The sequence below is a fragment of the Hoplias malabaricus genome, chromosome 16, assembly GCF_029633855.1.
Source record: "Hoplias malabaricus isolate fHopMal1 chromosome 16, fHopMal1.hap1, whole genome shotgun sequence".
NCBI lineage: Eukaryota > Metazoa > Chordata > Actinopteri > Characiformes > Erythrinidae > Hoplias > Hoplias malabaricus.
Window position 1 is genome coordinate 27,445,783 of NC_089815.1, and position 16,707 is coordinate 27,462,489.

Genomic DNA, 16,707 nt, shown 5'->3' on the forward strand with positions numbered 1-16,707 from the left:
ATTTAGCTGTGTTTAGTGTATAGCTTTGTTAAATGTTTAGTATTTAGCTGTGTTTAGTGTATAGCTTTGTTAAATGTTTAGTATTTAGCTGTGTTTAGTGTATAGCTTTGTTAAATGTTTAGTATTTAGCTGTGTTTAGTGTATAGCTGTGTTAAATGTTTAGTATTTAGCTGTGTTTAGTGTATAGCTTTGTTAAATGTTTAGTATTTAGCTGTGTTTAGTGTTTAGCTTTGTTAAATGTTTAGTGTTTAGCATTTAGCCCCTTAGTTCTGTTTAGTCCTTGTTTAATGTTTAGTGTTTAGCGTTGTTTAATGGTTAGTGTTTAGCTGTGTTTAGTGTATAGCTTTGTTAAATGTTTAGTATTTAGCTGTGTTTAGTGTTTAGCTTTGTTAAATGTTTAGTGTTTAGCATTTAGCCCCTTAGTTCTGTTTAGTCCTTGTTTAATGTTTAGTGTTTAGCGTTGTTTAATGGTTAGTGTTTAGCTTTGTTAAATGTTTAGTATTTAGCTGTGTTTAGTGTATAGCTTTGTTAAATGTTTAGTATTTAGCTGTGTTTAGTGTATAGCTTTGTTAAATGTTTAGTATTTAGCTGTGTTTAGTGTATAGCTTTGTTAAATGTTTAGTATTTAGCTGTGTTTAGTGTTTAGCTTTGTTAAATGTTTAGTGTTTAGCATTTAGCCCCTTAGTTCTGTTTAGTCCTTGTTTAATGTTTAGTGTTAAGCGTTGTTTAATGGTTAGTGTTTTGCTTTGTTAAATGTTTAGTGTTTAGCCCTGTTCATAGTTTAGCCCTTGTGTTTAGTGTCCCTCTGTCTAGTTTCCTTTAAGTTATTGTAATAAAGCCTCCTGCATCTACCTCCATCCCTTACTACTACTACAACCCCAGTGATTATTACAGAACCTCTCACTACATATTTTTGGAGACCCTCACATTCTACTTTTTCCTTTACCTCTGCTGAATCATCCTTTAAACATAAACAGGGACAGGGCTGGAGCTGCTCCTTGTTTCACAAACAGCTGAACAGTGTTCGGGGGTCAAAGGCTTCATCCTCTTCCTCTCTGACAGAGTAGTGATAATAACGAGGCGAATGATGCTTGAGCAGCAGCCTCACTTCTTCCTCAGGAACGTCCACTCACGAACCCAGGAGATAAAAGCAGAGTAGAGGTCTTAATGAGCAGCCCACTCTCACAAGACTTGCAACTGACCGCTCTGCTGCACTTCTTCTGTAAACTGAGCACACCCTCAGACTCGTCCTAGCATGGAGGGGATATGGCCTTTTATTGGGAATACCACAATCCACACCGCGGCATTTCTGTGAGGATTTGATGGCACTAAACCATCGCAAGGTCATGTGACCGTGGATAAGCACTGCTGAAAATGACCTCTGAATTAAAAGCAGTTCAGTTGCACAGTTGCATCAGTAGAGGAGGACACAGTCCCATCAGCTGGGGATGTGTTAACCCCTTCTAGTCCACATTTTTCACTGGGTATGATGAGCGTAGCCTCATGTACAGCATCTTCAAAGCATCTCGTTTTAAAGCCGAAGCCTTGTGAACTTCACCAATTGCACCTCGGCTGAACTCAATATTCATAAGAGGTTTCTACAAACGTCTGGACGTAGTGTATAAAATATAAGCCTTGGTGAACTTGCAGCGTGGAATAAAATATGCACAGAGCCCTGTGTCCGGCTCCACGGCATGTCAGCATGTTTAATAATTAACCTGCTCCCAGTGAACACACCCGTGTGGCTTAAATATACCCCACACACCATCGGCACTGACCCACGAGAGCGCTCTCTCTCTTTCTCTCACACACACACCCCTTCATTAGCAGTCTCTCTTTCTCAAACACACACAAACGTCCATGGATGTGCATTAATATTCAACACCTCTGCTGTGCTAGCTTTAATTAGCTCATCACCACCGTGTGAGAAACATCTCCCTTACTGCTTACAACATCCCAACACAAGAACAGACGACCACACACACACCCTGTCTCACATCCACACAAACTTACAGTAACATAAATTAGGGCCTGGCTGACCAAAAGAAAAAACTGTCACTGATTCTTATTTTAAAGATTAAAAAAAAAGGGGTGGGGGACGAATCACTGATGTTCTTGTGGCTGAATGCAATCAAATGCTCACAGGAAAGTCCCAATAGCAGTTGTGTTTCAGTGCAAAGCTCCAGATCTCTACAGCCACAAGGATAAATAAGCTATGCCCAGAGTCCTTAGAGTTTGTTTGCAGTTAGTGTAGTGTTAGTGTAAGTGTGCGTTCAGTCAGTTCTCCTTTGCAGGCACTTCTTGGATTAATCGCTCACCCTAATGAAATGCACAAGGCCCGTATGTGATGTGCAGATGATGTATGGCCCTAAAATACCAATAAATCAAGAGTTTTGACAGTCCAACTTTTAGAACAATGACATGTAGCATCAATTAGAGAGCGGACGGAAGAGAGAACAGCTCTCCCCTCTCTCCTTTCTCTCTCTCGCTCTCTGAGAGGCAGTGATTAACTATTGCTTTCTCTTTTCTCTGCTTCTGTCATTTCTGCAGGAAAAGGAGGAAAAATGAGGCTGGGTCCTCCATCCTTGATGGTAATCTCTAATAAAGCCTCTACGACGACTGGAACATTAGAGAAACTCACAAATGCTCCATTCGTTCTCATTAATCACGCTCAGAAACAAATCATAAATGCCCCTAAAAAAGGGAGAATAAAAGAAGGATCATCTTGACAAGTTCAGCCACCGCGAGTTTGAGTCCTAAGATGATGTCTGGATGTGCTACAGTGTCAAAATGAATGAAGCCGCTCTGATTGGACGTGCGTATCGCGCAGGAAGGAACAATGCCTTGTCAAGTTTCTGGGGGTAATTTGTTTCACTGGAAGAGCCGCCTTGTGTTTGACACACCCTCCTGGTTTCTGTCCGAACCCCACTGCTGTGTCACATGCAGTTCCTAAGAGTGAAATTAATGACAATATTAATAATTATTTTACTGCGTTACGATATTTCACTGCTAACGTGTAGAAGCTCTGAACGGACAAACGGAATATTCATTGTTTACAAGGGTTTAGCATCTTATCTTTAGCCGTACCATTATTTATTAACCACCCACACACGATATTGTATATAAAAATATATTATTTTTTCTTCCATAAAGCTCAGTACATCCTGGCAGCCCCAGTGGAACAGCGTAACTTTGGTTCTGCACTCCGGCCTGAGTCGGTCTCCAAGCACCACTGTTTCTTAAAGCCTATTAAAACAGGCAGGGCAATTACTTTGACACTGTAACATATTGGGAAAAGTTCATATTTCACCTCCCCTCTCTCTCACAGTCTGAGACAAGCCCCTCGCTGACTCTAATATCAGAGGTCGCCTCAGGACGAAGAGAAGTTGATTCCGAAAAACTTTCAACTAAAGCTCATTTCCGCCACAATGCCAACTTCACAATATAAATTAATCTGTCAGAGCCAGGAACACGAGACAAGCGTCCAATCTGAGAATCACATCCTATGAACTTTATCAAAAACTGTTCGCAAGACATACGATGTGCAGTAAATGCCAGATCCAGAGGAGGCCTGCTTTCAGACAACTGACTTCCTCAGAGGAAATGGTACAATTTATCGCTCGACGTGGCCATAAACCCCCTGCTTTAACAGGAAAGAGCCATATCACCGACACACCGCTGACCAACCGCACCGCTGCGTCACAGGACGGGTGGGGCGTGGGGCGATGGGGCTGTTGTTCTGAATATTATTCAGCTTTTCTCACATTGTCAGCTAAAATAAATACTGAATATGGACTTAAAAAGTTTGCACCACTTATAAATGGAAAATAATTCTGCGGTTACAACATTTTATTCCGAATACGTTAGCGAGAACGGCACTGTTCTACAGAAATACTTGCACATGACCCCTGGAAAGCTGAATGCTGATGCAGTCATAAATCATACATTTTTTAGAATCAAATGTCTATTAACTCAGTTTCTGCTTCAATGTCCTGTAGAAGAGGTTTAATGGAGCATTTCAGATTAGGCCAAAGATTCCCAGTAGGAACGGAGCACGTCGTGGCATGTGTCCATCAAACCCGTTCATAAAACCTTTAGTCGCGCTCCGAGCTCTTTCACTCGTCCGGCAGCGAACATTCCACGGGTTTAATTTACCAAGTGCTCGCTGACCTTTTCCCGGCCGGCTGCAAATCAATTTCAAGCTCTAATTCAAAAATATACGTTACATGATCGTCGTGAGGTTGGCTATTAAGTGGGGGATTGTGTCTAATGGCTTAGTGAAAAAGGGGAACAGCTTTCTCACTCAGCCTTAAGGGCACCTGTAGCAGGCGGGAAAACACTGGAGCGGCTGCACATGAGATTAAGGTCAGTACTGCCCAATGCCAAGTGTGGATCTGAGGATTATAAAAAACCCATCCGATACTTTTAGGACGAGTGTGTGTTTATTTTGAATAGGTACGTGATATCTAATACAGCCCAATGCCATCAAACCCTCACTACAATGTTCCAAAACACAGTCTAATGCCTCGAGGCAGAGAGTAGTTCCATTTAATATCAGAATCTAATTGAAAATCATACAAGAAATGATCATTGTGAGGCTGTTTATTTGAAAGAAAATCGTGCCTAAGGTCCCTGTGAAATGGAGGAAGGGCCTCCTCTCTTGGCATTTGCTTCTCGCTTCTGTGACTGTGGCAGTAAAGGCACCTGTAGAAAAGCAGGAAAAAAGGCGGAACAGTCTGGAGAGCCACGACTCAGGATTTTGAGCCAATCTTGTGGATTCAGAGCTCTCCATGTGGTCAAATACAATCACTCCATCATTCTTGAAGCCCAATCCCTTTTAGAGCCGCATCGCTTGCTCTCTCTCACTCTCCCTTTCTGACACCAACGTTCTCTCCCCCTCCCTCTCTCTGGTCTTATCATAACCCCGGTCATTCAAGTCATAAAGCCCCCTGTCTCCCACAGAAAAAAGACAGCATTTCAGTCACACTTAGCTGCCTTAAGTGTTGCCCGAGGCTTAGTTTGAGAGAGAGAGAGAGAGTCGAGAGAGAGGGGGGGGGGGGGGGGCACAAGAGGGTCCTAAACCAAGTCAATAAAGAAATGCAGGTCAATCTGTGTCTCAATGTAATGTAAAAGCTACAAACACTAAATTAACTACAACTTGCTTTGTTCCTTTGCTTATAACAAAAATGGAGACTGCTTTGAAACACTGGTTGCTAACGTACTCAAAGTTTTTCCCTCTAATTCCTGACCCACTGTCCTCCAATCAAGGCTTTTCCCATTATTTCGAAGCAGTATAATCATCATAGTACCAGTGCAAAAGAAGCTAAATTTGTTTGGCTCATGAACTACGCGTGGTGAAGGGAAAACGAGGTATTCCTTTTTATATAAAGTGTTTTTAATTATATATTTATTTTAACTAGGCTTTTAGAAACACTGCTTGCCTGAGGAGAGGGAAACAAAATCCACTGAGAGGCTTCAGTAGATGAACCTAGCACCTTAGCATTACGCGCTCTCATTCATGGACTTTAAACACTGGAGTCTTAAGCTGACCATCCGTCCCTGGACTGGTGAAACTACACACAGTAAAATGACCTCTGCATTCCCTAAAGCACCTCAGTGGCGTCCAGTTCCACACAAAGTCATCAACCTGCCGCTGAAGCTTTACACAGTGACGCTACACCATCCACAAACACACTCCTACACACCACAGTTGGAGCCGGCTCCCACTGCCCTAATGGTTCTACATAGAGCTGACCACCGAAGCAGCTTTTTTTGTACTTGATTACAGTCTCTCCTTGTGCAGATGTTTCTGTTTTAATTCTCTTTGCTGCTCCGCTGGAGTGTGAAACGCCAAAACCCAGGAGATCAATTACAAAGGGGTATTTACAGTAGAGAGAGAGGGGGGGGAGAAGAGAGGGAGTAAAGAGAGAGCATAAGAGAGAGAGTAAAAAGAGAGAGAGGGAGAGACACAGAGAGAGGAAAGAGGAAAGAGAGGGAGAGAAGAGAGAGTAAAGAGAGAGAGCGAATAAGAGAGAGTAGAGAGAGAGAGGGAGAGACATTGAAAGAGAGAGGAAGAGAGAAAGAGAGGAGAGAGTGAGAAAGAATAAGAGAGAGAGAGAGTAAAGAGAGGAAGAGACGGAGAGAGAAGAGAGAAAGAGGAAGAGCATGAGAGAGAAAGAGTGATAGAGAGGTTGAGAGAGAGTAGAAAGAGAGGGAGAGAGAAGAGAAAAAGAGGAAGAGCATGAGAGAGGAAGAAACAGTGAGAGAGGGAGAGAGAAGAGAGAGAGAGGGAGAGAGAAGAGAGAAAGAGAATGAGAGAGAGAGAGAGAGAAGAGAGGAAGAGAGAGAGGAAAAGACAGTGAGAGAGAAAGAGAAAGTGATAGAGAGGTTGAGAAAGTAGAAAGGGAGATGAGAGAGTAGAGAGAAAGAGAGGGAGAGAGAGAGAAAGCTGCTGACAAACTTCATCACACACCTGTTCCATTAGTTGCCCAGTCCCTCGCTGACTCTACAGCTAATCCCTTAATACTGATAGTAATAGACAAATCAAGAGTTAAATAATTAATATACACGCTGTACACACCCAAACTCATAATCACATACAACCACATTAACGAGCAGCCTAAATACTAACATCTCATAGATTCTCGTACAGCACAACGATTAAGGAATGTGCAGGCAACACACTCAAGGGTTTGTTCAAATTTACTGCAATAATGACATTTGTTATAAAATATGGCATAGGACTGATCCACTTCAGCAGCAATTAAGTGAAATTAAAGATATTAAAAAAATAATGATGAATGGACCAAAAGAAAAGCTCCAAAAACATCTTTTTTACAATAACTTCCATTTAACAGTTTAGAAGGTGTTCCCTTCTCCTGTAAAGTTACTATTTTGGAGATATTCATTACAATCAGGACACACTGCCACCTCATCACTGCCTATTCACTGAGAAGGTAAAGTTTAATCATTGCTTTTTAAAAACTGAGCATGAATGTAGTTGAGTAACAGTCCCAACGCATGTGTAAAAACGTGGATATTCTCCCTACAGCAACACACACGTATTCCCTGATACCTGCCACACATCTCCAGAGATAAGCACAGACTCATCACATGGCACTGTGCAAATAACAAGTAATTAAGTATAGGCCGCGAGGTAGGGCACTGAGGGGACCGGGCCAGGGGGCTGAGTCTGCTGAGTGTGTGTGTGTAGTTTTTATTTAAAAAGCAGATGGCAGAGTGAAATGAAGATGAATGGGACAGCGGCCTGGTGTGAGATGAGAGCTAATTAGCCAGGCCTGAGTTAGGGCCTGCTGAAGCCGGGGCCTAGCTGACACGGCAAAGCCTTGGGCTCAATTAGTCAGCCGCCCGCACCGAGTGCACGAAGACAAGGGCAGAGACGCTCGCGTCCTCAGAGGACCACGGGTCTCCGAGGCGCCGTCGGCACGAGCCTTCCCACAATGCAACGTGCCCTTCCTTTCTTTTTGCCGACGGGGCACGTGAGGGGAGTACGAGGCCACTGATGGATTGCATCAGGACACGCGCCTTCTTTCTGTTTCCCTCTATCCTCCATCTAAATCACTAGCTTAATTTCCTTCATGTATTTAATTTTCTCTCCATTTCGGCTCATTCTGTCTTCCTTTGCCCCAATCTAATTTAAGAAAAGGGGGGAGCGGTGGGGGGTAGAGAGAGAGAGAGAGAGAGAGAGAGAGAGACATTATCAGTGCCATGGGTGGAGAGTGGGAGGAGAACGCTCTGTAATTGTATTCATGTATGCTCACTCTACCAGCTGCACAGGCTCCTATTAAAAGCAATAACAGGCTAATAAGGTTACAGCTTAATTTTTTAAGTGCCTCAATAACGATTATGCGCAACCTTGACAAGGCAGACGCTGTTGTTTATCATGTGCTGATGATGCACTGTATTCCTGCCCCTACCATACATAATATTGGGAAATTGAATTTACACTCATTAGTATTTCAATATCTTCATAAGCAGAGAGGTCTCATGAAGATATTCAGCAGTTAGCAAGTCTCCACAAAGGCTCGGGAGAAGCAGACTGTCATATGTCAAAGAAACAAGCTTTCGCCACCTGTAACAAGCATGCGTTCACAAATTATAAAAACCCCTGGAGATTAAGCTCTTACCGTGAAGTTCGCCCATTCAGACGACCGTATGCTACCTACCAACGTCATGTCCCACAGGGACGAGAGCACAGATCAAAGCCATTCAGAGTCTCTAAAGCATGACTGTGAGGTTCTTCAGTGAACCTATCCCCGTCACCCCCACACTCCCTGCTCCCACCGCTCCCAGGCCAGTGAAACTCCACCGTAGCAGGCAGGCTGCTTGTGAAGTGTCATTCTGACAGGTGGGTGATCAGCGAGTCTCCGTGGGCAGCTCCCGAGCACATTAACACTCAGTTGTCACAAGAGCTAATGCATGCACATAAGCAACAATCCCCGCTCAGTAAAAGCTCAAACACCCACACCACAGAGCCAATCACGGCCAGACAGGCTCGCAGCGCTGGGAGCCACGCGATAGGCTGGAAACACACAGGAGACGCGTCGTGAAGAAAGAGGAAGCAGAAAAGCAGCGACATGCAGGCAGCCGTGGACCACAGCCCTGTTTAAGCTATTAAACGGTGACACATAACCACACATGAAGCCTTAAGTGAAGATGTATTTTTAGAAGATTCTAAACGCCTAGCAAAGCTTATTTCTAACTATTCTCAGACAGCGTGTCTGAGAATGCCATGACGGTTAGGAGAACGTAAAGGGGCATTCCTGTCGTCAAGCAAAAACTATTAAACTAAATAATTATAATCTAAACTTCCCGTCACTTTCTGATTATTCCTTTAAGAGAAAAATCTCAGCAAACGAAGAGCCAAGTTTAAATCTAAAGTTAGCGGAGTCATGGCATTACCTCAGCTTGGCTTCTTGACGTCCAATGCTTTTTAATCAATGACTGAAGCAAGGACCTTGTAAGTCCTCAGTATGGATACAATCAACTAATCCTGCAGGACATTTCATAACTTTGGTAGGAAGAGATATAAAGAAAACATCAGCTCATTCTGATGAATAGTCGCTACAAAAACTAAACTAAGTGTGTTGAGGAAGCTTGAGCTTGACAGTGTGTGTGAATGTGGCTTTCAGGACATTAGTCCCCGACCCTAGAGCCTGGAGTCTAATGAAATGAATTGTTTTCAGGGAAACGCTAACAGTGTATTTAATTAACCCTGTCTTTAAGCTGGAATGCCCTTTTAAATAAAGGGGCAATATGACAATACGTTGCTAGTGCTGTGTTAATAACTTCAGAATGCATTGCTCTGAGTATAACATGAGTGTCATCAATACACTCAGAACAACCGCATGCACCATAAAAAAAGACAAATTCAGACTAATTAAAAAGAGCCTGTAAACAAGAAGAACTAGTGTAGAATAACCACACAGCAGCTGACTGGATGTCAGCCCATTATGCTATTATCTCTCTTTTTTTTTTTTTATTATTATTTACCACTTGTTTGTATTTTTCCTCTGCTTTCTTCAAATAGTTTTATTCTTGTAAACACAGAATTAAGAATAAATACTCAGTTTTTCACAGCCTTTTTATTACGTGCCAACTCCAGTTTTGCTGCTGGATTGTGTCTGTTCCCAACCACACGGAGCACAAAAATCTAAATATCCTAATACATAACGCTGAAATGCATATTTCTCATGTTGCCCACCCTCTCCTAAACGCATAATGCGCAACGTATAATGGATTTCATGATCATGCAACATACCAGGTGCCAGATTCTTAACCGGCTTAATGAGTGGCTATGCATCAAAATCACGGGTGGTGTTACTAAGTTTGGAAAAGATTAGAGAAGCAGCTTGATCAATCTCCATTTCCTACAGATCTCGGTGGCTGAAGAATGAGGCCAAGCTCATAACGCCTTTACAGTGCCGGAGATGGAAAAGACTAAGCACAGAGTTAATGAACAAGACTCGGAGGTTAGATTCACAGGAGGAACAATAATCACGAGCAGCGAGTGTGAGCCAAGCACACAGGAGAGAGAGAGAGAGGGAGAGAGAAACAATTTCTTTTCGCTCTTCTATTTACCGTGGTTGCAGTCTTTCAGAACTGGCCTTTGGCTGACCGTTTGTGGCGATTCATCTGTGGAACACCAGACAGATAAGGTATGAGTGCAAGGCTGAGAAAGACACACATTCGTGCGCACACACAGCATTTGATAACATAACGTCTGAGAGAAAAGAGGCATTGTAAACTTCTGTAAGGCACTGATTTCACCTCGGTGCTCAGCCAGGCTGTGTGATTGCTCCGGTCTGATAGTTCAGTCATTATTCTGGATGCAGTCACCACGGGGGTTTGATTTCTTTACACTGCAGTGAGGTATATTCCGATCACTGTCCATAGCGAGGTGATAAGGCGATTGTGCTTTGTCAGTAGGGAGTTGATTCAGACTTTTTGGTCTTCTCTTTTGATATAGGCTGGGCCATTAAGTAATCCACCTGAGCTGAGTCGTTCAGTACTGAGTAAAAGTCAGAGACCACCTTACGTTTATTTGATTTCTGGTTAAAATGGCCTTTAAGTAAAAGCTTCTGTTGAGAAAATGCAGATTTGTTTATAGATCCTCCCAGTTTATAGAATCGGACTTTCTTTATTACAGTATTGAGTCTTACCTGGATGGCACCAAACACTGGTAAACATTGGAGCTAGGTTTCACCAAAGTTGATTGAAAGGCTGGACAATAATTCAATATCAATATAATCCCAATATAACATCTTCCAATAACAATGATATGAATTTGAAACACATTTTCAAGTTTTCATTAAACATTATTTACAGCATCTGTCACTGACCGACGGTCATTTCATCAGTTAGTTTAAAAATATTAATACTGACCGAGCCATTTGGTTTTTGGTTGATGGTGATGTTGTGTTGCTTTCAGTGCTAGGCAGATTTTCTGTGTCTTTTTTATTGTTCATATTGATATAATTGGAATTTTATCGTATCGACCAAATTAAGAAATATATCGTGATATAAATTTCGGCCACATCGTCCAGCTCTAGCTGGTCGCATTTTCTTCTCAAACATATTAAATTAAATCTAGCACTTGGGTGATTCACATGTTCTTTGTTTGACTTTTAAAATGTCTGCTCTTTGGTGTATTTCCTTTTCTGAGCATGAGCTGTTTGATACAGGGGTTGGACAATGAAAGTGAAACACCTGTCATTGTAGTGTGGGAGGTTTCATGGCTAAATTGGAGCAGCCTGGTGGACAATCCTCATTAACTCCACACTGCACCAGTAAGACCATGTGCATCCAATGGTTCAAACACTGTGTCCTGAAGGCGGTGCCGTGTATCAGGACGACAATGCACCAATACACACAGCAAGACTGGTGAAAGACTGGTTTGATGAACATGAAAGTGAAGTTGAACATCTCCCATGGCCTGCACAGTCACCAGATCTAAATATTATTGAGCCACTTTGGGGTGTTTTGGAGGAGCGAGTCAGGAAACGTTTTCCTCCACCAGCATCACGTAGAGACCTGGCCACTATCCTGCAAGAAGAATGGCTTCAAATCCCTCTGACCACTGTGCAGGACTTGTGTATGTCATTCCCGAGACGAACTGACGCTGTATCGGCCGCAAAAGGAGGCCCTGCACCACACTACTAAATTACTGTGGTCTAAAACCAGGTGTTTCACTTTCATTGTCCAACCCCTGTAGTTCCACATTCTTTCAGACCCACAGAGTTGATCTGAAACAAGGTCAGAGCTCAGAATACAGATATTTTTTTTTTTTAGTTTGTTCACGCCTGGCTGTGTGTTTGTGAATGTAGTCGTGTGAGAGTGTGTGTTTGTGTGTCTCCCTGAGCGTCCACGTCGTAAAGAAGGGCCGTATCGACTCAGACTGGCGTCAGTGCGATCAGACCAGGTCCTACTGGAGGCACTGGGCTTTGTAACCCGCTATGACATCAGCCAGCCATCATGAAGATCTGAGCCAGACAGCCAGTCATAACAGGGCGGGGGCAGACAGCACCTTGTCCCCCAGGTCCCCCATTACCTTAGTGGGCTGCCCCTGGGGCTCCACACAGGCTATAACGGTATGATATTATACATACAGACTGCGAGTTTGGAAGCAGAGGTCAGTGTATGAATCCTGGCATGACGTGAGGGGGCAGACAGAAGTGTATTCTTCAAAAAGGGATTACTGAGGAAAGAGGGAAGAGGGAGGGAGTGCATCTAAATGAATGAGACGTGAAGGGAGTGTGTGTGATGGAAGGAAAGGGGAGCAGAGATGATGAAAGAGAAGAAACTCACCTCGGGGCCTAGGTGCTCTTTTCCTGCGGTCTCTGAAAGCGGCTCCGGACTGCAGCGCTTCCAGCAGGCTGTCCATCACACCAGTCTCATCTTTTTCTGGAGAGAGAGAGAGATAGCAGAAGGAAAATTTAAAGAAAGAGAATGAGAAAGAATGAAATAACAAGTGAGAGTGACAGATGATGAAGAGAGAGCAAGAAAGAGAGAGAGAGAGAAAGAGAGAAATAAGGGGGAAATAGGGAAACACACACACAAAAAAAGAAAACAACCATCAGACTGTGGTGGGGGATATTTCTTTTCCATTTTACTTTCCTGGCCTTGAGTGAGGGTTTCCATAGCAATGCGCAAAAAGATTAGAGGCGCCGGGCCCTGGGCAGTACATCAGGGTGGAAAGCTCTGCGATTTGAGAAGCAGACAGGCCCTTAACTGGCTCATACATCACCTGTGAGCTGCTCGCTCTAAACAAATCCACTGTATTTGTGGCTTTGCTGGCCTTCTCATAAAAACGGATCTAGAGCTGGAGTCGTTAACCCCAAGCAACTGGCTTTGCAGCAGCAGCAGCGAGAGAGACAGAGAGAGAGAGAGAGAGAGAGAGAGAGAGAGAGACAAAGATAGAGAGAGGAGACAGAGACACAAAGAGAGAGAGAGAGACAGAGAGAGAGAGAGAGAGGAGACAGAGACACAGAGAGAGAGAGAGAGAGAGAGAGAGAGAGAGACAAAGATAGAGAGAGGAGACAGAGACACAAAGAGAGAGAGAGAGACAGAGAGACAGAGAGAGAGAGAGGAGACAGAGACACAGAGAGAGAGAGAGAGAGAGAGAGAGAGAGGAGACAGACACAGAGGGAGAGAGAGAGAGAGAGAGAGAGAGGAGACAGACACAGAGAGAGAGAGAGAGAGAGAGAAACAAAGAGAGAGATAAAGAGAGACACACACAGAGAAAGAGAGAGAGAAAATGGTGGACACTATAGCCCCCCCAGGCAAAATAGAGCCATGCTGGACTAAAGCCTGCATCTAAATCATCACTGACCACGGCAGGGGCCAGAATATCCACACAGTCAAACGTAACACATGACACAGCACCCACACATCCACATGGCTTATATATATGAGAGAGAGAGAGAGAGAGAGAAAGAAATAAATCTGACAGAAAAGTGTGCTTTTCAGCAGGTTTTCAGAAGAAGTGTTTTTCAGCAGTGCGCCAGAACGGTGTGTTTAACTGGTAAGCACCTGGAGTCTGACAGTGTAACCTTGCTACATCAATCCTTTGATGTATTGATACATTCTCTTTGCAAATTCAGTAAGAAACACATGCGCACACACGCAGAAATAAAAAAAAATAAAATGTGGGTTAAAAATCAAAACCGAATGAATCTCCCCACCCCCACGTTCACTACAGCTGCAGAACTATTCTCTGTCTCTGAACTTCTCGACTCTGGCGTCCTGAGGTGCCACCTGAGACAGAAACAAATACCACACGTGAATGTGCAAGGATCAGGAGCGTGACAAAGCCACGATGCCTTAAAGGAACACAGAGGGGCAATTAACAGGCTGTGTTGGCAATACACCTGTGAATAAGCAGCTATGGCTGGAAGAGCTCCAATATGTGTCAGAAACAGCTGAAAACATCTGCCTGGAGAGCCAGGTGTGGGAGGAAATGTCCCAAATACAGAGCCAGCAGAACATGAGCTGCTACACCTGACAGGCTGCTGTTTTCTCTCTCACTCTGACAAATCTGGACTTAATTATGAATGACAAACACAACACAGCTCAATTCTAGACATCTGCTGTAGAGATGCACTGACATTTTTGGTCCCACAACTTTAACAGATAAAAGATAATGTGTTTAACAACTAACCAATCGATCGCAGCCGTATCCGGAGTCACCTGAAAGGTCCTATCCCTTCTCTCCTCACTCGAGTGCTATGATTGTGAAGGCTGTGTTGGTAAATTTGCTCTCCCTCTCTATATATATGTGCTCAAAGTGTCAAGCTCGCGGTTTGAAAATTCCTCTCAGAAAACACTTGCCACGCTCCGGGCTGAAAAGTAGGGGGTGACCAGATCTAGATTTCAAATGAGGTTGTCAGAGTAAATTTACGGACGCAGCGCTGATGCTAGTACTCCAATTTTGAACGTGAACCTAAGGTCTAACATAATTTTACCTACGTCTCCCACAATTTGATGGGCTGCTGATTAATGTAGCTGCCTGGCCGACCTGGGGAAATGATCAGTAGGAGGCCAGCGGCTGGCTTCCCGACGACGGCGTCTGAACATCGCTCCTAGGAGGCAGGTCTGCCGGAGAAAGCTGCTAACACATAGAAAGCAAATAATCTACAATGTACAGCTATAAACTGGCAGCCTGCAATACCACACCATACCACGCCGCAGTTGGGGGCAGCAGCGCTGATCAAATGCATAGAATAAACATGGAACTGCTTGTTAGATATAAAGGTGTTTATTAGCCTTCTCATTAATATAATTGATGTCTCTATTATTGAAGTGAAACGTCTGTATCTTCATTGTTCAAATGAAAACGATAATATACGATAGAATAGTTTTATTTACCATCGTTTTTTAAATTTATATCTCATCTTCCAACTCTCCATTGCTTTCCCCACTCACACTTTCCTGTGTCCCACACCGGACCATTCCATAGGTGTTATTTTTACAGGTTGGTGCCACACAAAGTCACAGCTGATTGAGCAATTGTCGGCACGTTGCGGACCAGTTTGAGTACGTAAGGAGTCGAAAGGGCTCAATAATTTCAGGGCAGATAATACGGTGGGGGTTGGTCTCAATCAGCGCGTATTCTTCGAGCGTATGACAGGGAATAGAGAGGGAGCAGTGGGTAATTAAGGGCTAGGAATGATGCTATTGTACAGTGTTCAGGAAAATGTAGAGAAAGGCCTCGGAGTAACCTACGCTATCAGGGACAGATACACTGGGAGGAGAGCACCATTGACCTTTACCAGGCATCTCCAGTTAGATACGGCAAGAGACTGGACTGTGAGAGTGCTGCCTGCGCTTGGTCTTTATCATAGAAGCATTTATGAGCAAAAACTACAGAACATAGCCATCACTGGGTCTGTGTATGTGTTTATATTAAAGTAATATCACATGAGGACTGACGGTGTAATGAATATCAGCACAGATTCAACAGTGATACTGCTTTAATTGAAGTCCAGTTCGAGAACATTTTCTCAAGCCAAGATCCGGAACCTGATCTAGTGCAGTTTCTGCAGTGCCGAGCCCAGAGTAGCCACACCTATTCCCCTCTTACAGCTCAGTGAAGCATCACAATGATGTTTACCCTTTAAATTTAAGGTAAAAACACTACATAGCGCTGCTTTAACTGAACCATATGAATATCCTGTTGATATTTAACTTAAGCAAAGTGTGATGTTGGTAAATACTCTGTGTAGGAGTTTATCACCCCCCTCTCCCCTTCTTTTTCTTAAATATGGAACCACAGCAGGAAGCATTTACTCACACTCTCCGTGGCCAAGCTAATGAGCACTGGCCTCAAGGGTGTGACACAAGCAGCAATATGCAGAAGATATTCCAAAAGAAATGTCAGGAGTGAAGATTCTGGCAGCTTTAGATAAGATCGTGTCACAGCCTACACGGCCAAAAGTTTGGAGACATCTGTTCATCCTGTTTCTTCTGAGGTAAAGGGTAGTAAAAGGCATTAGTAAAAACAGATACCGTGTCATAACACTACATTTAAAGTAGTCTCCAGGGACCCCGCTCCGCTCCAGGTGACTGTCTGTGAGGAGTGTGGTGTGTTCTCCCTGTGTCTGTGTGGGTTTCTACCGGGTGACTGTCTGTGAGGAGTGTGGTGTGTTCTCCCTGTGTCTGCGTGGGTTTCCTCCGGGTGCTCCGATTTCCTCCCACAGTCCAAATTGGTTGATTGGCGACCCAAAAGTGTCCGTAGGTGTGAGTGAGTGAATGAGTGAATGTGTGTGTGTTGCCCTGTGAAGGACTAGCGCCCCCTCCAGGGTGTATTCCCGCTTTGCGCCCAATGATTCCAGGTAGGCTCTGGACCCACCGTGACCCTGAACTGGATAAGGGTTACAGATAATGAATGAATGAATGAATGAATGAATGATGAAGTATTTTGTACAAAAAGTTGGTGTCCTTAACTTTATACATATTGTTTACCCTGTGTTTATCTGTAACTAAAATTCAGCCTCAAAGCATTGTTCTGATAGTGACCATGGGTTTTCATCGTGTCTTCCATCATCCTGAGGATGTCAGATCCCAAAATATTGCCAAATATGTCCATGTGCACACACCACAGTTATATTCCTTTTACTGTCACCAAACTCAAACAGAACCTGAACTCAAACTGAGCAACCACAGGAACATCGTTTAGCTCTTTTACTT

General features: G+C 43.6%; 1 protein-coding gene across 4 annotated transcripts in view; it reads right to left on the reverse strand.

The window, feature by feature from the left end:
* diaph3 (diaphanous-related formin 3) overlaps positions 1-16,707 on the reverse strand; it is a 326,290-nt gene that overhangs the window by 61,283 nt on the left and 248,300 nt on the right. For 3 of the 4 annotated variants that reach the window (XM_066647628.1, XM_066647626.1, XM_066647625.1), the window contains 2 exons: positions 12,328-12,423; positions 10,102-10,155 (listed from right to left, as the gene is read on the reverse strand). In XM_066647628.1, coding sequence (XP_066503725.1) covers positions 10,102-10,155; positions 12,328-12,423 — 150 coding nt within the window. The remainder of the gene's footprint in view (positions 1-10,101; positions 10,156-12,327; positions 12,424-16,707) is intronic. The other variant, XM_066647627.1, reaches the window with a different exon arrangement.